A 25,292-nucleotide genomic window follows, 5' to 3' on the forward strand; every position below is an offset into this window, starting at 1 on the left:
GATAGTAGTAGGCTGGACGAGGGGTCTCAGCAGTATGATTTCCCCAAGGGACTGGTTGGTGAAAGCTTGAAAACCTGTTGAGTGACTTGGGAGGTAAAAGCTGGTCCTGAGGCTGCCACAGTATCACCTGTCTGGTTTTGCTGCTTTTCTGGGCTTGGAGCTAAAATACAACTGAGGCTTAGATGTTATCTTTAGGGAGGAAAAGATCAGGGGGTCTTAGTTGCCCGACTAGTTATTTGCTAGGGGAGGATAGGTTATCCTGGGGGTGAGGTTCTTGTTTTCCCAGTTTTGCCCCTTGCTAGCATCCAGAGCTTTCTGGCCCAGTGAGTTTCTATGCCTGTACCTGGCCCATCATCCTTGTTCTGGGTGTCAAAGGGCCAATGAGGCCTGAGCACAAAAGGAGGTTTTGATGGTGTCTAGGGGTGATATTTCCTGAGTGCAAGTAGGGCTTGTAACCTGGTTGAGATGAACTATTTTATAAAATTTAATATTACTGGGGCAAAAGCTAGAAGTACAAGAATTATGATAAATGGTCTGGTGGAAGGAAAGAGACATTAGTTTGGAGGGCTGTAGTCTAATATACCAAAATGAGGTTTATCCTCAATCATTTACTCTTAAGTGTACTGGTTTAGGGAAGATAGGGTTTTCTAGATGGCTGCAAATTGCTTGGCATCTGGATTTTCTAGATGGTTGCAAACTACTGTTTTACTATCTCAGTTTCCCTATTCTGCTTGTAACCTTAATTTTCCAATTACAGCCAGCATTACTTAGATTAACACTTATGAACACTCTCACTTTCAAGAAACATAACTTTGCCGAAACCGGTTTGGCTCAGTGGATAGAGCGTCGGCCTGCGGACTGAAAGGTCCCAGGTTCGATTCCGGTCAAGGGCATGTACCTGGGTTGCGGGCACATCCCCAGTGGGAGATGTGCAGGAGGCAGCTGGTCGATGTTTCTCTCTCATCGATGTTTCTAACTCTCTATCTCTCTCCCTTCCTCTCTGTAAAAAATCAATAAAATATATTTAAAAAAAAAAAAAAAGAAACATAACTTTAACAAAGCACAAGACATTACATTCACAGTTCCAAATCTACTTTAGATGTTCTGTAACAAAAGCTAAAATCAGTTGAACTTAAAACTTATTGAGATATTTAGATATTTACCATTTAACCCAGCAATGCTCCAAAGCTTTTAAGTTGCCAAAGAAAACTTTGGGAAATTACATGTAGGCATATGAGGCTGGAGAAAAGGCTGAGGGGGGTGGCGGGGGGGAGGCGGGGCAGGCCCTACAGCCTGTTATAGGACTGCAGTTTCCAGGCCTCCAGCCGCTTGGATTTAAAACTGCCACATTTTTCCTTAAAGATAACATGCTAAGGTTTGGGTGATAATGAGTTCAGCTTCTGATAGTAGCCAGACTGTTAAGCTTTTGCAGTTTTAGTAAAGAAACTATTCTTTGGGAGCGGGGAGGGTAAGAAGGCGCTGAGGTGAGAGCAGTTTTTAGAGCATTAAAGAGGGTGATAATGCCGGCCTTGGAATCTAAAGGCTCAGTGGGGGGAGGGGGGTCCCTTCGCCATGTCATGTCATAGAGGAGTTTTGCGAGAAGACTGAAGTTGAGAACTCAGAGGGGGGAGTACCCAGCGAGCCCGAGAAAGGAGAGTATTTCTTGTTTAGAGGAGGGGACAATCATGGAGGAGATAAGGTGTTTACAGTCTAAAGCAGCCGTGGGCAAACTACGGCCCGCGGGCCGGATCCGGCCCGTTTGAAATGAATAAAACAAACAAAAAAAAGACCGTACCCTTTTATGTAATGATGTTTACTTTGAATTTATATTAGTTCACACAAACACTCCATCCATGCTTTTGTTCCGGCCCTCTGGTCCAGTTTAAGAACCCATTGTGGCCCTCGAGTCAAAAAGTTTGCCCACCCCTGGTCTAAAGAATGGTGCGACTTTGTGAGGTGAGAGAGAGACTGAGGTAGGCAACTGTGGTTTGGGACAACTGGGCTTTATGAGGGGATGCCCGGTAGCTCTGGTCGGGCATTGAGGTAGAACTAGAAAAGAGTGAATGGGTGTACTTAGTAAGATGCAGTGTAGAGGTGAGGTGGCTAATGGCTGTGAGACTAGTCTATCAACCCCCATAATAGAGACTGAGGAAGGGAAAAGGGTCACAGCGAATTTGGAGAGGGCAGAATAAGTAGCCCCAGTGTCAATTAAAAAGGAGATCTGCTTACCTGCCACCACAATCATTACCCGAGGCTCTGTCCTGGTCATGTATGTCTGTGGGGCCCTGTCAAGGCCTGGGCAGCTTCGGTCTTTGGTGGCCAGTCCCAGGAGGTCTGGGAGCTCCAAACCAGATCCAGTGGGCAGCCTTTCTGAGGTCCAACCTGGAGGGGCCAGACTACAGTCTGATTCCAGTGGCCTTCCCTTCCGCACCTTGGGTAGGGCCCAGGAGGGGATCTCGGGTTTGGACAGGACTTGGTCCAGTGTCCTCCCTTGTTGCATTTGAAGCACAGGCCCGGAGGAGGCTTAGCTCTAACTTACTGTTGGTTGGAGGACTTTGTTTGGGGTTCATGAGAGTGTTGGGCACTTCCTTTGGGGTTCATGAGAGTGGTGGCTAGGATCTGGAAGGCCTACTCTTGGCCTCAGCCTTTGCCTGATCTCAACTTTGTTTTTGAATTTGGGTCTCCTCATCTCTATTATCCAAGACCTTAAAGGTCAGGTTAACGAGGTCTTTCTGAGGGGTTTGTAGATCTGTGTCTATTAAGTTTGCAGTGTATGTCGGGGGCTGACTGGGATATAAAATGGGTGTTCAGAAGAAGGGCTCCCTCTGGGGAGGTGAAGTCTAAGGTGGTAAATTTCTGTAAGGTCTCTGTGAGGCAGAAGAGAAAGAGAGCTGCGTTTTCATCAGGGCCTTGAGTGATTTCATTAAGTTTGTCATAGTTGACAAAATAGGTGGGAAAAGGCTGTTTTGGAGCTTGCGTTCTTGGGATTTGGGCTCTCAGGGGATGGGGAAGAAGGTGGTTGCTGGTTAGGAGGGTCTAGGTTTTGGGAATCTACTGCAGGTGAGGGAGGGGATGTTTAAGGGGGTGGAGGTCAGTGATCTGTTGGGTCAAAAGTAGATTCAGAATCAGAAGTGTCAGGGGTATGATATTTGGTGTGAAGGAGAAGGTTCTGATGGATAGAGCAGGAGTGAGCGAGAGGATTGGGACTGAAGGGTGAAATGGCCTGGACGTAGGGAATCTCTGACCATTTTCCATTGCAGTGACAGCAATTATCTAAATTGTGCAATGTGTTAAAATTAAAAGTGCCATTTTCAGGCCATTGAGACTTATTATCTAGTTTATATTGTGGCCAAACAGTGTTACAAAAGAAAATGAGGTGATTGGGCATGATCTCCCCTGTGAGACTTGCAGAGGGAGTGTAGCATGGCCCACAAGAGAGGAAATGTGAGTGACAGACCACAAATCCAAAGGTGACTGTTTAGGGCAGGCATCCCCGCTGCTAAAAAAATCACCATGAGAAATGAGAGGTGACCCTCTGGACTGGGCGTCCCCAATCCAGAAGGACCCAAAGCCAAATGGCTGAGGAGTCTTCTGGCCTAGTGCTAGGACTTTTAAGACGGGAGACTTTTGAGAAGTCAGTGAGAGAGAGTGGGCAGAAGACTCAAGACGAGGGGAATTGTGGGACATCACTCACCTAGAGAAGATTGGCCAGTGTGGGATGGAGGGTCAGCAATGGAGAAGGAAAGGTTCCCAATCCAGCGTCCTCCTTGGCTGATTCGGGAGGGTCCATAAGGGAGCAATGCCTAATGGAGGCCAGCAATCAAGTCATCCGAATAGGATTCGAAGGTAAGCCCAGGTCAAGCTGCTGCTGCCTACTGCTCTCCAAGTAGCAAACTCAGGGTGACCAAAGCCAAGGCGATGGCTCCCCATCCTCATGGAACCCCCTTGAGTTTTGGTACCAAATGTTAAATCACCGAAGGAGGAACACATGAGGCCAGAATGGTGAGGGTTTACGAATTTATTCAGTCATCCGCACGCCCAATGGCTGAGCCTCAGATGGCTCCAGCAACCCCCAAAGACTGGGAGTCAGAGGTTTTTAAAGGACTCTAGGCAGGCTTTTTCTGGGCAGAGAATTCTCTGTGCAGGTTCAGAGGGGAGAGATCATGGAATATGGTCTCAGCAAGTAAAGTGTGGTCTCAGCAAAAGGGAATGTCCTTGGTGATATGGCCTGAAAAGTCAGTTCCCAGGGGAGGGATATCGATTCAATTGCTCAATCAAACCTAACAAATAGGATTTTCTTTTATTGATAATAATATGTTATTGTGTATATAATCACATCTTCTTTATCCAGTCATCAATCAGTGGACACAGGTTGTTTCCATATCTCGGCTATTGTGATTAATGCTATAGTTAACATGGGGGTGCAGATTTCTTAACAAAATCTTGACTTCTGTTTCTTTAGGTAAATACCCAGAAGTGGGATTGCTAGATCATATGAGTCTTATTTTTCATTTATTGAAGAACCTCTTTACTGTTTTCATAGTGACTTTACCAGTTTACAAAACCCACCAACACTGCACAAGGGTCTCCTTTTCTTCACATCTCACCAACACTTTCTTTTGTTGACAGCCATTGTAACAGGTGTGAGGTGATACCTCATGGTTTTGATTTGCATTTCCCTGGTGATAACTGATGTTGAGCACCTCTTCATCTACCTGTTGGCCATTTGTATGTCTTCTTTGGAAAACTGTGTATTTAGTTTCTCTGCCCATTTTTTAATTAGGTCATTAAATTTTTTGCTATTGAGTTGTATGAGTTCTTTACATATTTTATATATTAACCCCTTGTCATATAATGATTGACAAATATTTTCTTTTATTCCGTTGGCTGCTTTTTCATTTTGATGATGGTTTCTTTTGCTGTGCAGAAACTTTTTAGTTTAATGTAGTCCCACTTGTTTATTTTTTGCCTTTTTTGCTTGTGCCTTTGCTGTCATATCCAGGAAATTACTTCCAAAACCAATGCCAAGGAATTTTCCCTCTGTTTTCTTCTAGGAGTTAGTTTCAGGTCGTACGCTAAGTCTTTAATCCATTTAAAGTTTATTAAGTAGATTAAGATAGAGGTCCAATTTTATGTTTCCACATGTGGTTATCCAGTTTTCCCAGCACCATTTATTGAAGAGACTCTTTCCAGTTGAGTATTCTTAGTTCCCTTGTCAAATATTACTTGACTAGAGGCGCAGTGCATGAAATTCGTGTACTGGTACTGGTAGGGTCCCTAGCCGCTGGCGGCGGCCAGCCAGGTACTCACTCCCTTCCTCCAACTGCCTGCTATCACCTGCCTGCCGCTGATGCCAGCTGGGGCCTCCCTCTGTTCCCCCGGCCCTGCCCCCTGGTAGAACTCCCAGTTAAGGGGACAATTTGTATACTACGCTTTTATTATATAGGACTAGTGGCCTGGTGCACAAAATTCGTGCACATTAAAAGGGAATTAATTAGAGGAAATATTTTAATATTGCTATTTGCCCTTTGTCGGGGGCGGGGACACGAGCCTCATGTCCCGAGGGGCCCATTGCCAGGGTCAGGGACGCGAGCCTCAAGTCCCCAGGCCGGTGCAGGGGGCAGGGACGTGAGCCTCAAGTCCCCAGGCCGGTGCAGGGGGCGAGGACATGAGCCTCATGTCCCGGGGCCCATTGCTTTGGGCAGGGACACGAGCCTCCCGTCCTGGGGCCCGTTGCCAGGGGGCGGAGACACAAGCCTAAAGTCCCCAGGCTGGTGCAGAGGGCGGGGACACGAGCCTCATGTCCCGAGGGGCCTGTTGCCAGGGTCGGGGACGCGAGCCTCAAGTCCCCAGGCTGGCGCAGGGGGCGGGGATGTGAGCCTCACGTCCCCTGGCTGGTGCAGGGAACGGGGACACAAGCCTCACATCCCCAGGCGGCGCAAGTCCCTGCCCACCGATGCTGCAAGTTCCCGCCCACCCACTCCTGCTCACGCAGCCTGCTGATCAGTCGTTATGTGATGGCATCCCGACCAATTTGCATATTACCTATTATTAGATAGATTATATATGTGTGGGCTTAGTTCTAGGCTCTTGACTCTGTTCCATTGGCCTGTGTGCCTATTTTTATGCCAGTATCATAGTGTTTGATTACTATACCTGTGTAATGTAGTTTGAAATTGGGAATATTATGGCTCCAGCTTTGTTTTTCATTCTCAGGATTGCTTTGACTAGGGTCTCTTGTGATTTCATACAAATTTTAAGATTTTTTTTTCTATTTCTGTGAAAAATACCATTGGTATTTTCTTAGGGATTGCATTGAATCTATATATTATTTGGGGTATTATGGATATTTTAATAATATTAATTATCCTAATCTATGAATTTAGTATATCTTTCCATTTGTTTGTGTCTTCTTTAATTTCTTTAATCAGTGTCTTGTTAATTTTGATATACAGGTCTTTCATTCCTTGGTTAGATTTATTCCTCAGTATTTATTGTTTTTGATGCTACTTAAATGAGATTGTTTTATTTCTTTTTCAGATGTTTTGTTGTATCCTAAAACTTTACTGAATTTGTTGATTAGTCCTAGAGGTTGTTGGTGGAGTCTTTAGGATTTTATATATATAAGATCATATTATCTGCAAACAAAAATAATATTACTTCTTCCTTTCCTATTTGGATGCCTTCTGTTTCTTTTTATTGTCAGATTACTCTGGCTAGGACTTCCAGCACTATGTCAAATATATAAAACCCTAAGCAACCGTTATGACTGAACAACCAGAACAACCGTTGCTGTGATGCACACTGACCACCAGGGGGCAGACACTCAACACAGGAGCTTCCCCCTAGTGGTCAGTGCGCTCCCACAGCAGGAGCGCCACTCAGCTGTCCGACCCTTCCCAGCAGCCCACCAGCCCAGTGGCAGCCACTCACTCCTTCAGTAGTCCTGCAGGTCCAATCTCCAGAGTAAGGGCCAGGCACCAAGGGACCAGCACCGCCCTACACTGGGCACAGCAGCCACTTCCCTCCCCCTAGAATCTCTGCAAGGAAGAAACAATATAAAAGCAGCCGCCAGGTGGTTCCCAACAACCAGCATGAATGTCAGCCAGGATGGATCCGGATTGCCTAGCGCCCACTGGGAGGCCCGATCGCATCCTGGCTTCCCCACCCCCTGGGGATCCCACCACACCCTTCAGGACCCCACCAGGCCGCTAGTGTTAAATAAGCGTGGTGAGAATGTGCACCCTTGTCTTGTTCCTGATTTTAGGAAAAGCTTTCAACTTTTCACCATTGAGCATGATGTTAGCTGTGGGCTTGTCATATATGGCCTTTGTTATGTTGAGGTATGTTCCTTCTATACTGAATTTGTTGAGCATTTTTATCACAAAAGGATGTTGTATTTTGTCAAATACTTTTTTTGTAGTGATTGGTATGATCATGTGGTTTTTATCTTTCATTATATTAATGTGGTATATCACATTTATAGATTTGCATATGTTAAATCATCCTTACATCCCAGGAATAAACCCCAGTTTATTATGCCAAGTGATCCTTTTAATGTGATATTGAATTCTGTTTGTTAATATTTTGTTGATAATTTTTGCATCTATGTTCATCAGGGATATTGATCTATAATTTTCTTTTCTCGTAGCTACCTTATCTGGCTTTGGTTTCAGGGTAATACTGGCTTTGTAAAATGAGTTTGGGAGTGTTCCCTCCTGTCCAGTTTTTTGGAAGAGTTTGAGAAGGATTGCTGTTAATTCTTCTTTAAATGTTTGGTATAATTCACCAGTGAAACTATCTATCTGGTCCTGGGCTTTTCTGCTTGGGGAGGGTTTTGGTTACTGAATTTATGGATTACAGACCATTTGATATTGGTCTATTCAGATTTTCTATTTCTTCATGATTTACTCTTAGTAATAGATTGAATGTTTCTAGGAATTTATTTGTCTCTTCTGGGTTATCCAGCTTGTTAGCATATAATTAATTGTTCATAGTAGTTTCTCATGATCCTTTGTATTTCTGTGGTATCATTTGTAATATATCCTTTTTCATTTCTGATTTTATTTAATTGAGTTCTCTGCCTAGTTAAGGTTTGTCGGTTTTATTTATTTATTTATTTATTTTAAAAAACAGCTCTTAGTTTTATTGATCTTTTCTCTTATTTTTCTGGTTAGGTTCTCTTATTTTAACTTTGAGAATGGAAAAGTTCATTTCTCGAATGAGCACTTTATACAAATAAGAAGAATGAGTGGGATTGTTCCTGTTTCAACAGTCTGTATAATAAGGTCTACCCTTTAATTTTCAAAAACCTTGACTCTTTAAGTGGGAATAAAGAAAAGAATCAAAAAATGACCCTTTGTGACTAAGTCACTACCAGTGTCATGGGAAAAGCCAAGATCAGTGTTTTTCATAATTTTGACCATACCCACCATAGCAAATACATTAGTACCCAGTAAACAAATGTAGTCGCAGCTAAAAGTTGCAAGAAATAATACTTAATTCTGATTATGTACTATGCACCACTCTAATGTTTTTTATTTTATTGTATTCTGTTTCATTCTATTTATAGTCCATTGCAGGATTTTTTTGGTTTGGTTTTGCATTGTATTGTTTCTAAATGCTGATCCTAACCCACTAAGGGGTCATAAGTTGCAGTCTGACCAGTGCTGACAAGGGGCAGCAGAGGGGTCCTGTTTGAGTTAACTAACATTCAATGCGTGCCCCACCTCTGCAGCCTCCACACCTCCACCCTGCATTTGTATTCATTCTTGGTTTCCCCACAAATGCTACTCCCAGCTTTTCATGTGACCATGTCTTTGTTCTGCATACACTGCCACTTTGTTTGCTGGCCCTACCATGTAAGCCTTATATCTTTGTTCTGGGCACTGATTGGCTGATGGCTCAATGGCCTTCACATATCCAAAGGATAAAGGGAAGAGGAGGGCTGAAATCAAAGTTTTAGGGAAGGCCTGGCCTCCATGGACAAGAAGCCTGAACCTGGAAAAGGCAAGGGTGGTGATGATGCTCATGGCTACAGGAGATGGATAAAGAATGTGCCAAGACCAGGAAGTCAAGTTCAGAATTATAGAGTTGTGCTCATTCCCCTTTCCTCTGCCTTTTGCTGCCTGCAGGTAAATTCTACTGCAAACCACACTACTGTTACCGACTCTCCAGCTCTGCACAGAGGAAGAGACCAGCAGTGACTCTTCTGTCTGGAAAGGTAATGGTAATCCATCTCTAAGTGGGGAGAAGCAGCAAGCACTATGTATTTCAGTGTTGTGACAGTGTGTAGCCAGCAGAGCCTGCTGAATGGCCACTGAATTGCTTTTCCTATGAGTGGGAAAGGCTTGCTTGAGAGGTGGTCATAGTCGATTTCGGGGAGGGAACCAACTTTTCAAGCCTAATCTAATTCTGCATTTCACTGAAGTAATGTTCTATCCACCACCTTAGTTGGATTTGGAAGACTGTGTCAGACCTTCCCTTCTGCTCACTCTATATAAAAGAAGACGTTTACCTTTGTAAATAAGCATCTCTCTGAGAAAAGGACAGCCTAAAAATGAACTTAGCCGTAAATAATCTGCTCTGCCTGCCGATTCCTTTCACTTTCTTTCTTGTGTGAATAACTTATCTAAGAACCATTTTCCTTTCTCTCTCTCTCTCTCTCTCTTTAAATGAGAGTAACCAGCTCCTCTCTCCATCTTTACTCCATGATGTCTCCTTGTCAGGGAGCAGGCTAGCTAATGCTTACTTGGGAGACTCCTGTTGACTGCAGAAGGACTTGTAAGAAGAGGTATACTTGGGTGCAGCTAGATTTTGACTCCTCATGACTTACATGTGAAATATGTCCTGTTTTTTTAAAGAAAGACTTACTTTGTGTGGAATATAGCTCTGGGTTGACTGGTGAGAGCAACAAACTAACCAGTTGGGGTGTCATTGCCTCCTAAGATTCAAGTGCTTCAGTCAGTCACTCTTCTTTTTCTTTCGGACTTTCCTAGGAGGCCAGAGGACCCCTGCAGGATGGCCCCATTGCAGACGCAAATGCACCTGCCAGTACCATCACCAACCCTGCTGATAGAACTCCAGGTAGCCTCACTTCCTTGTTTGGCTGGGTGGCACGTCACTCGCTTGGCCTCTGTGACAAGGCCAGGGGGATGAGCCAGCACCTCCAAAGCAACATTTCTTCGATTGGGCATCAGGTGGCCCAAAACCCTTTGGACTCCTTTTTCATGTGCCAGCTGCTTGCATTCGGAGTCCCCTTTCTCTATGGCCTGTCAGAGGTGGTGGTACAAATCAGAGGGGAGTTTCACTGGCAAACCTTGGGCCAGTAGGGGCCCCATCTGGTAAGCATTATCACCCAAGCTTCGTAATGTCTACTCAAAGTATTGCTATAGTCTTGTGGCCTGCCCACCTCCATCAAACACATGGAGGTGATTGCTCTAGGCTCTGCCTAGATAAACAGGAAATCTAAACAGGCTGCTTTTGTCATTGACCCAGGCGATAATTCAGAATTTCAGGGCCTTCTTATAGCTCCAGTTTGGGACTCTTGACATAGCACTGAGTTTGATAAGGCCCCATTATCTGGATTTATGTTCTTTTGGACTTGCATCCCATTCCCTATTTAGGTATCTAGATGAACTGATACTTCTCGTCTACTTGATCTAGAACCATTAAAGGACATGCCCTGTCCTGATCATTTTGGGGCATTTGAACTTCTAACAAGGATCAAGCCCTAATTTGTCCCACTCTTACTAACCATTTCCTTGTGTCAGGAGGTGAATGATACCATCCCTCCCTCTAAAAACACATTTATTCTGATTTTTGCAGGGCAGGATTTGGCTCATTTTGAAGAATTGTGTTTTCCCCCCCTTAAAATTGCCCCTATCTATCTATCTATCTACCTGTCTGCTCCATGTCAAACCAGCGTGTGAGATATGTTCATAGTTCCATAAGCTGATGCCCTCAGTACAGCCCAGATTGTTAGCAGGCCAGGGTCGCTGTGTAAGTAAGAGGAAATCAACAGGGCCATGTTTTTATCTATCACACATTTCATCTCATTCAAAGCAAATAATGTCTAAAGCATCCATTTACAAACTCTTAAAAATTACCATATAAAAACTAAGATTATTAGCTAATGCCAGAAACTAAGGAGAAGGAATTGGGGGTGGGAAAAGACAAGAATTTCTTACTCAATCTTCAAATGAAAGGTTCCCAGGGTTGCTTCTTTTTCTGTATGTAAGAACTTAATGTGAACCCATGTGTTCTGGGAGAGAGAATGTGCTAGAGGCTATGTGATACCCCTGGTGAGGTTACCTGGAGGCTAAGACTCAGCATACCCCCGCTGAACTAGGTGAGTTTGGCTCCTTCTACTGTGTGTGCCCTTATTATAATCTGGGGAAACTTTTTTAAGTGCCCTGCAGATTGGACCAACAGTTTATAGCAAAATTTAAGCCACGAATGACTTTGAAACCTTCTATATCCTTGAAACCCTTTACCATCTGTCTCTTTCATGAAGTGCTGATAGCCCTTTACAGAACATAGGGGGAAGCGAAAAATAACCAAAGGGATCCAAGCAGAGGTTTGGGCTCTGCACTCTAGAATGTGCATTTAACCAGGTCTTATTCCAGCAGAGATGGATTTTCCAAAGAACCTGGCTGCTCAGTAAAACAGTTCAAGGAAATTAAACTTTCTTTTTGGGTATAGAGTACAGAACATTCTTTAAAATGAATAAACACCATGAAGTTCAGATTGTTCCTGAGCAAGCTGCATTTATTCACTTTCCCTAATGGTTCAGTTTGCCATTTTATTGTCTAGTTTGAAAGCATAATGGATTTCAGGTTTTGAGGAGTTATAAAGAATTAAGGGTTCCATAGAGAAGAAGCATACTGTACAAAGCAGGGAGAGAAGACGAGAGTTGATTAGGCAGTCATATCCTTTGCAAAGTGACACCCTCTCCTCCCCCCCCCCCCCCCCCGCCCTCCCCCCCTCCACCCCCGCCCCAGGTCTTGATAGTAAAAAAAAGTAGAGTTGGCAATGTGGTTAAAGAATCAAAGCCCTGAGGAAAAAATCAGTCCCCATGGTTCTTGATTCTAAAGGTAACTTGCCTGTTACAGCACAAGGAGTTCAAGATGTGGCATCCCAAGGAACGAGGCAGGCACTGTCCCTGGTTTAAGGGACACTCTAGGTCAGTGATGGCGAACCTATGACACGCGTGTCAGAGGTGACACACGAACTCATTTTTTTGGTTGATTTTTCTTTGTTAAATGGCATTTAAATATATAAAATAAATAGCAAAAAAAAGTCTTTGTTTTACTATGGTTGCAGATATCAAAAAATTTCTATATGTGACACGGCACCAGAGTTAAGTTAGGGTTTTTCAAAATGCTGACACGCCGAGCTCAAAAGGTTCGCCATCACTGCTCTAGGTGGTAAGAAGGCCAGGACTTAGTGCTGATGAGTGCTGATGAGATGCAGTTAGTATCTGCCTCTGGAGACATGAGCTTTTGGAAATCACAGCTCTGAGTCTGAACATGTTCCAAAGCAGCAGCCTTCCCCTATGAGGTGCCTAATTTTGCTAGCCTCTGTAGAAAAGGAGCAAAACCATGGGTGGTCTTTTATAGTTGCCATGAAAGAGATTTTTTTCTCTCCTTTGATAGGGGTTTCCTTCTTTATATCCCAAATTAAGCATTGATTGGTTAACTAGAATTTCCTTTTGAAACGCTTCAGAAAAACTCAGGTGCTTCAGCGGTATCAATGTGTGTCATAGGTAGCAGTCATTAACCCAGATCTATGGCAAATCTTCTCTGCTGTACTCTAAACAAGAAAAGGCTGTAAGTGAATGAACTTGATTTTGCCATGTACAAATAAACCATCCTCCTAGACCAGTGGTCGGCAAACTGCGGCTCGCGAGCCACATGCGGCTCTTTGGCCCCTTGAGTGTGGCTCTTCCACAAAATACCACGTGTGGGCGCGCGTGTACAGTGCGATGGAAACTTCGTGACCCATGCGCAGAAGTCGGTATTTTGTGGAAGAGCCTCACTCAAGGGGCCAAAGAGCCGCATGTGGCTCACGAGCCGCAGTTTGCCGACCACTGTCCTAGACTCATATCCCCAGGGGTCAGAGCCAGAAAAGCTATGACTATAGCTGGAACATGACCCTGCTGTGCTTTTGCTTTTGCTTTGTGCTTCCTCTTTATTTTGTGTCATTTGTCTCCGCTCCCTTATGTTCTTTTCCCCTCATGCCAAAATTACTGTTGCCAAAAAAAACACAACCCACAAGTTAAAAGACCCTACTGTAGGTCTGCCCTACAGTGTTGTCTTTCTCTGGTAACCTAGTCTGTAACTGCTACCTGATTTAATACTTGGAGGACATTGTTCACAGTATTTTTGTTATGTGCTTTTAATACAAAAAAAAAACAACAACCCTCTTTTCTGTTCTCAAATCTGTTTTGTTTCCAACCTTCTTATTCTTAACTGCTACAGATTAGTGGACCTGGCACAGATATTCCTTTCCTCAGAGTACACACCCTGACTTCAGGAAAAGTTATATCTCATGTAGTCCATAACCAAAAATAAAGCATAAAAATTGTGGGGTGTCATAACAAGAAACCGAAGAGCTTTTCTTCTAGTACAGGCAACAGAGATGGAATAGAAGAAACCCTTTAGTTATCTCTTATCTTATGGAAAGGTAATCTTAACTTAAAAAGGTACCTAGCAGAGCAACACATGGCAGGTGCCTTCTCCCAGTCCCCAGATACCCCTTGCATAAGCCATTAGATTTCATAGTGCGGATGCTGAATGGGCATTAGGAAATGCAGGCATTTCTTTGCACACCGGCTAGATTGGCCATGCTTGTACAAGGAATTCTGTTCAGTCCTGGGGCTCCTGTCTGGCAGGAGGAAGTTAGGAAATCTCACTGCTTCCCCTATAAATCCCTTAGGGGCATTTTTGGAAAACCTATTAGTAGAGCAAAGAGATTTTGCAATCTAGCTTAACACCCCAACCCTGGCCCCAAGAGTCATAGTTAATGGTAATGTGTGAGTATTTATTTACATACACTTATCTATTTTTATAGGTTTAACTTCAAATATATGAATAGATATTTAGATAATTATAACCTAAATAATAACAATAATGATGAAGCTGTTTCTAAACCTTCCTATTCCTTGGTTCTGGAAACCAAGGGATTGTACTTTGAGAGCCATGCCATTGGCCTGCTCAGTGCTCTGGTCAGACTGGCAGGGGACAGAGTAGCCAGCATACCTATAGCTCAGAAAATGGGAAGTACACACTCCCAGCCTCAGGAAATTGATTCAAGAGCAAACTAGGAAAGCCTGGGTTCTGTTGCTGGTGAAATGCCACAGAGAACCAACACCCCACCTGGCCTCTGTTTTGCTTTCAGGCTTAGCTACTTGTTCCACTGGGCTAGTCATTGCAGCTTGCTGCTGTCTCTTGGTGTTCAGTGTATCTCTGTAGGACAGTGGAACATTTTTAGTCCCTCCTAAAAGGGGCCCAGAGTAGCCTTGAACACATGACCAGTAAATTAATCGGTACCCTTTTCCACCGCCATTCAGCTCAGGGTAGAGAAAAGGGTGCGAAGGTAGGCAGCAGGCAGGGTTCTCACAGCAATGGTACAAAGAAGCCTGACCAAGGGAGGATGAGCTTTGCCCAGGAGCCCACCCCCTTTCCATCTCTGGCCTCCGTAGCCCTTGTTTTTAACCTGTGCTGTTGTGAGTTTTTGGTGTGTTTCTTTGTGAGTTTTTTTATTTCATTATGTAACTTCGTTTTTGTGGTTTCTGTGAAACTAAGGTGTTGTGCTTTTAATTTTTTTTAACAAATGTTATCATTCTTATTTAAGAGAATAAATTCCAAACAATCTTCAGGTTTCTGAGTTTTTCTTTTCCTTACCTTTTTCCTGGTTGGAGGGTGGGAAAGGGGGTAGCTCAGACTGGTCTCGGAGTTGGCTTGAAACCACTGTGGGGTGGAGTGGGGTGGGGCGGGGTGGGGTAAGGTAGGGCAGGGCAAGGATTAAGCAGAAGTGTATTAAAATGGGGAAACAGGGTATTTATACCTGAAATATAGATTCTCATTAATGGCAGGGCCCCTGTTCGGGCAGCGGGAGACATTTTACTTTGTAGTAGCTGTGGGTAGAAAAGAACAGGAAACATGCTACCTGTGTCCCATATTTGTTTAGCCAGCGTGAGCGGCGTGAGGGCTGGAGCAGATGGAGGGTGGAAGTTCCACACTGAGTGGTGTCTACCATGGGGACGCACAACCTCTGTTTCTGATTCTAGCAGGCTGCTATGGGGACTGTGAGCAATCCTGTCTCCTCTGCCTTGAAGCTTTTCCTAAGGTGCAGTGACTTGCTCCTGGTGACATTGAAGGTTCTTGCTTTGTGCTCCCTGGCTGGCATCTCTCCCGCAACACCTTTGCTGTGACCTGTCACTGAGCTAGTATATCCAGTTCTGCTCATCCACTCAAGCCTGGAGGGTCAGCCTGTCCCCTTCTCACACACTGCTGTGCCTTCGTGGCAGCGGCCTGGTGTGTTGGTCAGCATACTGACCACAGTGGCACAGCCCAGCTTTGGTGCTAAATTGGTCCAAAAGAGGGCAACTTGGTGGGGGAGCACTCAGTGCTAAGTCTGCTCCTACTGGGCTCTAGGAACTTGGGTGTCCGTTGTTAAAAAGGCCTTCCTGGCCTCCTCTACTCTGAAGCAGCTCTCCTGGAACTGGGGGAGTTCTTGGGTTTTCCCACAGAATAGAGCAACAGAATACTGGGTTCTCTTGGTGTTCTGAGTAACCAGTCTCCCCTGTCAGAAAGGGTCTGCATCCCTACATAGCTCACAGCTCTGCCTGAACACTGTCATTTGTTTCATTGTACTCCTCAGAGCACAGCTGTCTCAGTAGAGAGTCTGAGTGGCCTCTTAGCCTGCTCATTCCCACCCACCCCCAAGTTTTCAGTCTGTTGCTCCCCATTCTCTGAAATAAGTCGGTCAGTATCTGGGTGCCCGAAAAAGGCTAAGAGAAAAAGCGTTGGGATGTGGAGTATGCAGTAAGTCACAATAAATTGACTAAGAATTTATTGTGATGAGTGATGAGGAAAGACAGATACATGTATGTGTTCTTCAGATTTAAGCCTTTGCTACTGTTGCCCTCCCATATTCCAATAAGAAAAGAGAGGAGAACCATTATTATTTAGGACAGTGTCCTAAAGTTTCTAAGAAAGGTGGTGACAACAGATGTGACTCTGTGCCACCCTTTGTGAAGATGCTGGAGAACTCCATTTGAGTCTCAATTTCTTTCTGAAACTTCTTGAAATCCGTTTTCTTTTTTTCTCATAAACTCCCCAGTGATTATCCCAATTTAGATACTCCCTAGGAGGGATTCTATGGTGCATACATGAAACAGTACTGGCAATAAAAATGGGGCATTCTTTTTATACTGAAAAATAGGGCAGGATAATGCCATGTAGGGCACATGCCCCACAAGTGTCCCCCTGAGGTACAAATGGAAGAAAAATACCCCCACAGGGCTTTCTTAAATGTAACAGCCAAGCAGGGGATTTCAGGAAGAATCCTCCCTAAATCCCAGTCTTATAAAACTAAAACTTCATCAAGATTCCAAAACCAGCCCTAACCGGTTTGGCTCAGTGGATAGAGAGTCAGCCTGCGGACTCAAAGGTCCCAGGCTCGATTCCGGTCAAGGGCATGTACCTTGGTTGCGGGCACATCCCCAGTGGGGAGTGTGCAGGAGGCAGCTGATCGATGTTTCTCTCTCATCGATGTTTCTAACTCTCTATCCCTCTCCCTTCCTCTCTGTAAAAAATCAATAAAATATATATATTTTTTTTAAAAAGATTCCAAAACCAGTTCTTACCTTGCAACTCAGACCCAGTCAACCAGCCAGCCCACAAGTGCCAACAAGTACATTAGTCATAATGAAACAAGGGGGAGGAAGTCAAATTGGCGCTCCCTGCCTAAGTAAGGCCATGGGCTGCTGGGTCCTCCCTCTTGTTACTGCCCAGTTTTCAACTGTGTGTGTGTGTTCACTGCCGATGCATCTTTCTTCTCAATTGCTCCTTGTCTCTCCACCACTGATGTTCTGGATGGGACAGGCTTTTGTTCATAAACATCTTCCATACGCCTGGAAAGAGGTGGAGCTCCAGGCATATGCCAATCTCTTTTAATTACTTCCAGGTTTCACCAGCCACATGAATACCGTCTCCTTTTTACTTCCTGTGGGTCAACTTCCACATAGCTTTGCATACTTTATGAACATTTTCTAAATATTTCTGAGGCCCTTTAATGGGCAAGAGGTGGAATCAAAACCTAACTCAAACTAACTAATCTGAACCTTGCCTTTGATGTTATTGTTCTCCTCCCAGCATTGGGACAGTATAGTCAGCACTCCAAAATGTGAGGAAGACTCACCCGCTTCCAGTGGCCCCTCATTGGCATAAAGGGAAGTTTTGCCAATGAAGTTTCACCTTTCAGCAGAAGGGAGTCCAGGGCCCCAACTCTGCCTTGCTATACAACAGACTTTCTTGGGGCCATGCTGGGATAATCACTAGAAAAACCATTATAACTGAGTCAGAATTCCTACTGGCCTCTGATATTCAGTTCTCCTTACCTCCTCTGTTCTTTTTGTAGTTATCCAGCTCATTGAGATTATACACTAATCACATGAAGCTGTCTCAAGTGTGCCTATTAATTGACTGAGTTCTTTATTCTGTACTTCAGTAAAATATCAGACTTATTCCCACTATAACTATTATTTCATAGTATAGCCTGATTTCTTTTAGGTCTTTGCCTGGAACTGTAATATATAATAATTATTTTATATTAACTAGCCCCTGTCACTAGAAGAATTCAGGCCCTTACTCCCAGAGCCACCTGTTTCTCTGGGATTCCAAAGCTACCTTCCCAGCACCCTGCATCCCAATGTTACTGGGCCCCTCCAAAGCCATCCCCAAGAAAGGTGAACCCAACTAAAAAGTAAGGTCCCACAGTTCCATTATTGAAGACCAGCACTACCAGGCAAGGACCTAAGGGTACCAGAGCCTCAGTGGGTTTTGGTTTTCCTCAAAAAACATGACAAAATCAAGCTGTTTCACTGACAAAGGCCTACATAATATTTTCATTTAGTTCTCATATTCTTTCTTTTTTCTTTTTCTTTTTTTAGTTCTCATATTCTTTCAAGGTTAATAAAGCCAGGAATACTGTTGAAGTGAGTTCCAGAGAGGGTGATCTCTTGGCTTTTGGTAGTTGCTCAGAATTCAAACTCTAACTGGGAGCTTAAGGAAAGAATGTTGTCTCTAAGAAGCTAACCTATCATGGGTTCTTGGACCTGAGTTCAACCTAGTAACTAGGGAATAGCTGATATTGACTATAATGGAATTAGAACAGCTCATTGTTTTCTAGAACTAAGGATCTAGGAAGACGAGTGTTGGGGAGAGACCAGCTATAAAATATCCTTCCCACCATTCTACCAAAGACTTGAGTTAATAGGTTCTTCTTTAAAAGTAAAAAATCTCTTTGCTGGTAAAATGGTGGGAAGGCATAGAACCATGGAACAGACTGTCGAATCTCAAAGGAAAGGTTGGGGTGGGTGGGTGGGTGGGTGGGTCAGAAGAGATCAACCAAAGAACTTATATGCATATATGCATAACCCATGGACACAGACAATAGTATGGTGAAGGCCTGGGGCCAGTGACTGGTGCAGGCTAAAAGGGGTCAATGGGGATAAAGGGGGACATCTTTAATACTTTCAATAATAAAGATTTTTTTTTAAAAAGTAAGTAGTCTCTCCTGGAGCTTAGTCTTATGTGAATTACTCTAAACCAGCTACCTGCCTGCCTTTTAGATGGGTTCACCTTTCTTAGGAAATTGGCATTGGGAAGCCCAGTAACACTGGGACACGGTGTAGGGAAGTGGCTCCAGGGCAGTCCAAGCCTCAGAGGAGTAGGCTGGGCTGGGTGCCTGGATAACAGGCTGCAGGAGGTGAGAGCCAAAGTCTTATTGGCTTTGCTATGATGCCAGAGCTGGCAACCATGTTCCATGCTACTGAAATACCTGAACAAAGGGCTGTTGATATTTACAACCAAGAGAGTCCCCTTCTCCGTTGAAGTCTTTTCCTAAAAAAAATAAAATGAGACATGTCCAGTGTGGTTCAGTTGGTTAAGCGTCTTTCCATGCATCGGGTTTGATTCCCGGTCAGGGCACATGCCCAGGTTGTGGGCTTGATCCCTGGTAGGGTTTGCAGGAGGCAGCTGATAGATGTTCTCTCTCCCTCTCCCTTCCTTTTTATCTAAAATCAATAAAAGCATATTTTAAAAAAAGTTTTTTAAGGAGAAAAACTTGAAGTGTGCTAACTCATGTTTTCCTCCCATGTGATTAGTACTAGTTAGTTTACCATAGCCTTTGTCACACTAATTCAGAAAATTTGAGGAAGACACACACTAATGATAAGAGCTGGCTTGTAGTAATCACTAGGTACTGGGCACTGTCTAGATGCTTTGTGTGTTAACTCATTAATTCTCATGGCAGCCTATAAGTGGGTATCATTTTGCAGATGGGGAAACAGGCAGTCAAAACAGACTTTACAGAAGACACAAGAGTACAGTGTGCCCACTGTGCTTACACAGCTGCCCTCTTCCTTCTCTACAACTTCAACTTGTCAGCATGTAATAAGAGGGAAGAGTGTTATGTTTTTAGCTCCACAGATAAAATTTTTATTAAACATGCATGAATGCCCTGGGATTCTTATTCTTGGGATATATATGTCCCCCAATTTGCAATGACCCCTAGGAACATGCATTTGGAAAGATAGTAGTAGATTAAAGAGTAAAGGGTTTCATAACCGATATGTGAAGGGGAAAAGTCAAAAGACTGTAGGACCCTGGCCGGTGTGACTCAGTGGTTGAACATTGACCTATGAACCAGGTCACGTTTGATTCCGAGTCAGGGCACATGCCCAGCGGGCTCAATCCCCAGTGTGGGATGTGCAGGAGGCAGCCAATCAATGATTCTCTCTCATCATTGATGTTTCTATCTCTCCCTCTCCCTTCCTCTCTGAAATCAATACAAATATTTTTTAAAGACATTAAGGAAGAGAATTAATAACCATTGAATTGACTATAAATAATATGAAATGGACTCCCTCTTCAGTTTCTCCTTATCAATTCTTTTTTTAATTGAGCTAATATTGGTATATAAATTTTAGGTGTGGAACACTGTAATTCAGCATCTGTACACTACAAAGTGATCACAACCAAAAGTCTAGTTGCTATCCATCATCATACAATTGACACACTTCACCCATTTTGTCCCCAAACTCTCTGTCCCTCTGATTACCACCAATCTGTTCTCTTTATCTATTTGGTTTTGTACAGGGTTTTTTGTGTGTTTTGTTTTGTGTAGATTCCACATATGAATGAAATCAGATGGTCTTTGTCTCTCCATCTGACTTATTTTCACTTAGCAGAGTACCCTCAAGGTCCATATCTATGTTTCACAACTGGCAGTATTTCATATTTTGTTATGGCTGAATAGTATTCCATTGCATATATGTACCTTATCATCTTTATTCGTTCATCCACTGATGGACACTTTTTTTTTTTTTTAATATATTTTATTGATTTTTTACAGAGAGGAAGGGAGAGGGACAGATAGTCAGAAACATCGATGGGAGAGAAACATTGATCAGCTGCCTCCTGCACATCTCCCACTGGGGATGTGCCCGCAACCCAGGTACATGCCCTTGACCGGAATCGAACCTGGGACCTTTCAGTCCGAAGGCCGACGCTCTATCCACTGAGCCAAACCGGTTTTGGCCACTGATGGACACTTTTGTATTAGTAAGAATAAGCCCAGAACAAAACAAACAAAAAAACAGACTGTTGAATCTCAAAGGAAAGGTGGGGGTGGGTTGGTGGGTGGGTGGGTCAGAAGAGATCAACCTCCTTTGGAGGAGATGGGGATTATGCTCGAGGGTGAGGGGATGTTTGTTGTTCTCTGGTCCCCAGTGTGACTACTTCTAACTTATAAATCTTCTGTCATTCTCTTTCTGTACTATGTTATTTTATTACTTTTATAAAAGCCCCCAAAGGTGGTTGAGCTCAAATTTTCATTCTCTTGCTGCTTTTACAGCTACCATTCACAGTCCTTGTAAGAAATTACCTGCCCTGCCCCTGAGTGGAGTGTGGGTATAAGGATAGAAAGAGATGATTGTCTGCCTCTTTTTGTACTGACAGGAGAGAAACATGGAAATTCTTATCTAACTTTAAGCCACTTTGGACTGAACTCACATAAACTTAAACTATATAGGTGGGTACATTGTTATTAACTTAATTAGGGTACTCCTAAGGCTTAGGAAGAGCCACACTCAAGGGGCCAAAGAACCGCATGTGGCTCGAGAGCCGCCGTTTGCCAACCACTGCCCTAGCTGGTTTGGCGCCGTGGATAGAGTGTCAGCCTGCGGACTGAAGGGTCCCGGGTTCATTTCCAGTCAAGGGCACATGGCCAGGTTGCAGGTTTGATACCCAGTAAGGGGCATGCAGGAGGTAGCCAATCAATGGTTCACTCTCATCATTGATGTTTCTAGCTCTCTTTCCCTCTCCCTTCCTCACTGAAATAAATAACAGTATTTTTAAAAATAAAAAATATTATCAAGAGAGCCATGCAATACCCTGGTAGGATTTTTAATGGAGAGCAGGATGTATACCTTAAAGGAAACCTCTTTACTTCAGCCAGATAGAGTGACATGTACCAGGATTTTCAACTGCCAAAAGGCAACTTTGAGGGATATTGTAATAACAGTAAAAATAATTTAACATAAAGATAAAAGTTCCGTGGGATCACACAGAATGAGAGCAGAGGGCTGTGGTGATGAAAGAGCCCTCAGTATCCCTAAGGAATATGAGCACGTGCCCTTAGCGTTCCTGAGACCAGCATCCCCGTCTACATGATGTCCCTTTTCCCCTCTGGGTGGTTTTTCCTGGTACAGTTCTGGTTTGTTCCCTACTGGGGTTTTTCTTCCTTGGACTCTCTGTCGTATAATATTTAGCTTAGAATTTCCCAACTCTTGGTAATTAAATATCTCCAAAGCAACAGAGCTCTCCCTTGAATTCGTATGACCTACTTTTCTCCATGCCCCCACATAAAAATATAGTTATCACAAATGAAGAATAATAAATAGTTCATGTGCAATGGGCAGTTAACAATTCTGTCCTGTGTGGTTGGGTGGAAGGAGCCTCATTTCTGTGTATACAGCTCTGGTTTAGTCTTGGATCTGCCTCATTTGAGCCTTTGGACATATTGTTTAATATCACTGAGACTCAAAACCCTCAGTGTAACAATGATAATAATACTGATTGATGTGAGTGTTATGATATTCAGTGGCCAGTATATGCAACGTGCCTGTCATGAGGCCTGACACAGGTAGTTGTCCTTATTCCTTCATTGCCTGTTTCATAAACAAAGAAACATCTTATACCCTCATGTCATGTGATCTTGGAAATTTTCTGGGACCTCCTACTCCCTGCCAGTAAGAAGCCACAGAAGAATCTGTTAGAGGGTAGATGGGTAGGGACAAAAGTCATCTTGCCATAACAGTGCCTTGGAAAGTTCTTTCTTTGTCCTCCAAAGCAAGAGAAACCCTTCCTATGCACTACCGCAGTGCTTGCAAAGTGTTTAGTGCCTGCTGAGAATGAAAAATAGCTATAAAAGGTATAAAAATTTGAGCCCAGTCAAGCAGAGTCTTCCAAGACAAATTAATTGAGGGCGAAAGAGGGGGAAAGCCCAAATTGGTGGTCCCAGGCACCTTTTAATAAGCAAAGAAAGATCTTTAATAAACTTCAAGGCCTTTTAACTAAGCCCCATTAAATCTACTTCTTCAACCAGGTTCTAGTCTGGGAGTGGCCTCCTCCTCCTAAACACATGCTGAAGCCCTTCTCCCACAGAGGCCGGATCACATTACCCAGCTTGACCAGAGCAGTGATGAAATCCCTGAGGCAGAGAATGACCCAATCCATTATTTCAGGTTTATAAGCCAAGATGATACTCAATGTGGATGGTGGGTGCCTTGCCTACTTTTCAGACAGCTACACAACTCATACAGAAACTTTAGCTCAAAGCAAGATGGAAGGAGTGGACTAATCTCCAAGCTGATTCTTTATTGTTACCCACCCAGCTCAAGTCACTGGGGTCCAACTCCAGCTTAATACATTCCAAGAGAAAGACCTTATCCCATGTGGGAAAATGTCTCTGGGTGAGACAGTGGCTCTGTTTTATAATAGCCACCACTCCAAATGGTTTCATTTATATTTCTTAGTATATGAGGAAGCATGGGAGCATAGCAGCTGTATTATTTCCAACCTGAACAGGAAGAAAACAAAATTGAGGCATAGATCCGCCTTGAAGCCTTGTAAGGATTGGGATTCTGTGTGGGAAGGGACACCCTAATTTCCCAGGGTGATTTTGTGACTCTTTCCAATGGGAGTAAACTAGGCAATGGGAAAGCTCCTTTAACAAATTTTGCATTGGGGGTGGGAATTTAATTTATACTGCCAGCCTGGTAATCTCCTTTCTTCTAGAGCAGTGGTTCTCAACCTTCTGGCCCTTTAAATACAGTTCCTCATGTTGTGACCCAACCATAAAATTATTTTCATTGCTACTTCATAACTGTAATGTTGCTACTGTTATGAATCGTAATGTAAATATCTGATATGCAGGATGGTCTTAGGCGACCCCTGTGAAAGGGTCGTTCGACCACCAAAGGGGTCTCGACCCACAGGTTGAGAACCACTGTTCTAGAGGTTTCATCTTCCTTTACCTCCCTGAGACCTTATAGCTCAGACCTAGTTCATGGCTTCGTATGTTCCTTAGTGCAAAATCATGGACAGGCAAAGTTTGGGGTGGGTGTATGAGGAGGGCATATGAAATGAATTTAGTTAATCTTTTTTAAAAGTGAAGTCACAGCAAAAATATCCAGGAACTTTTTAAATTAAATTTATTGGGAGTGACATTGGTTAATAAGATTATATAAGTTTCAGGCTTACAACATTATAATCATCTATATATTACATTGTGTGCTCACCAAACTTTAGTCTCCTTCCATCACCATATGTTTAACCCTTTTACCTCTTCATCCTCCAGCAACCTTCTTCCCCTCTGATAAACTCCATACTGTTGTCTTTGTCTGTGAGTTTGTTTGTTCATTTTTTCATTTGTTGCTTTCTGTTTTATATCCCACATTTAAGTAAACTCATATGGTTCTTGTCCTTTTCCATCTGACTTAGTTCGCTTAGCATAATACTCTCAAAATCCATCCTTATTCTCACAATTGGCAGTATTTCATCTCTTCTCATGGATGAGTAGTATTTCACTGTATTTATGTACCACATCTTCTTTACCCAGCCATCCATAGAAGGATACTTAGGTTGTTTTCATGTCTTGACCATTGTGAATAATGCTGCAATCAACATAGGGGTTCATATAATTTACGAATAAATATTTTAAAATTTTTGTGTAGGTACCCAGAAGAGGAATTGCTGGGTCACAGTAGCTTATTATTAATTTTTGAGTAACAGCCAAGCTGTTTTCTATAATGGCTTTACCAGTTTACATTCCCACCAGGAGTAAATGAGGGTTCCTTTTTCTCCACAACCTCTCCAACACTTGTTATTTCTTGTCTTATTGATAACAGCCATTCTAACAGGCATGAGGTGGTATCTCATTGTGGTTTGATTTGCATTTGCTTTATAGCTAGTGAGGTTAAGCAGCTTTTCATATATCTGTTGGCCATTTGTATGTCTTGGGAAAAGTGTCTGTTCAGGTCCTCTGCCCATTTTTAGATAGGACTGTTTGTTTTTTATGTCAAATTGTATGAGTTCTTTATATATTTTGGATGTTCGCCCTTATTGGAGGTTTTGTTTGCAAATATTTTCTCCCATTCCTTTTTCTTTTGTATGGTTTCTTTTGCTGTGTAGCTTTTTAGTTTGATGTAGTCCCATTCATTTATTTTTGCTTTTATTTCCCTTGCCTTTGGGGTCAAGTTTATAAAATCCTCTTTGAGACCAATTTAGTACCTATAATTTTTTTCTGTGTATTTTATTGTTTCAGGTCTTATATTTAAGTCTTTGATCCATGTTGAGTTAATTTTTATGTATGGTGTCAAATAGCAATCTAGTTTCATTCTTTTGCATGCAGCTTTCCAATTTTCCCTATTGTAGAGGCTTTCCTTTCTCCACTGTATGTTTTCTGGGGTGAAAAATAAATATCAATTATGTCTCTTTGGA

At 43.2% G+C, this 25,292-nt stretch overlaps 1 protein-coding gene across 6 annotated transcripts in view; it reads left to right on the top strand.

Annotated features, from left to right (window-relative positions):
* MICAL3 (microtubule associated monooxygenase, calponin and LIM domain containing 3) overlaps nt 1-25,292 on the top strand; it is a 253,825-nt gene that overhangs the window by 144,860 nt on the left and 83,673 nt on the right. For all 6 annotated transcript variants that reach the window (XM_070409266.1, XM_070409267.1, XM_070409269.1 and 3 more), the window contains 2 exons: nt 9,135-9,223; nt 9,999-10,086. In XM_070409266.1, coding sequence (XP_070265367.1) covers nt 9,135-9,223; nt 9,999-10,086 — 177 coding nt within the window. The remainder of the gene's footprint in view (nt 1-9,134; nt 9,224-9,998; nt 10,087-25,292) is intronic.

The sequence above is a fragment of the Myotis yumanensis genome, unplaced genomic scaffold (assembly GCF_028538775.1).
Source record: "Myotis yumanensis isolate MYYU_CA2020_CCGP unplaced genomic scaffold, mMyoYum1.0.hap1 SCAF_3, whole genome shotgun sequence".
Classification (NCBI taxonomy): domain Eukaryota; kingdom Metazoa; phylum Chordata; class Mammalia; order Chiroptera; family Vespertilionidae; genus Myotis; species Myotis yumanensis.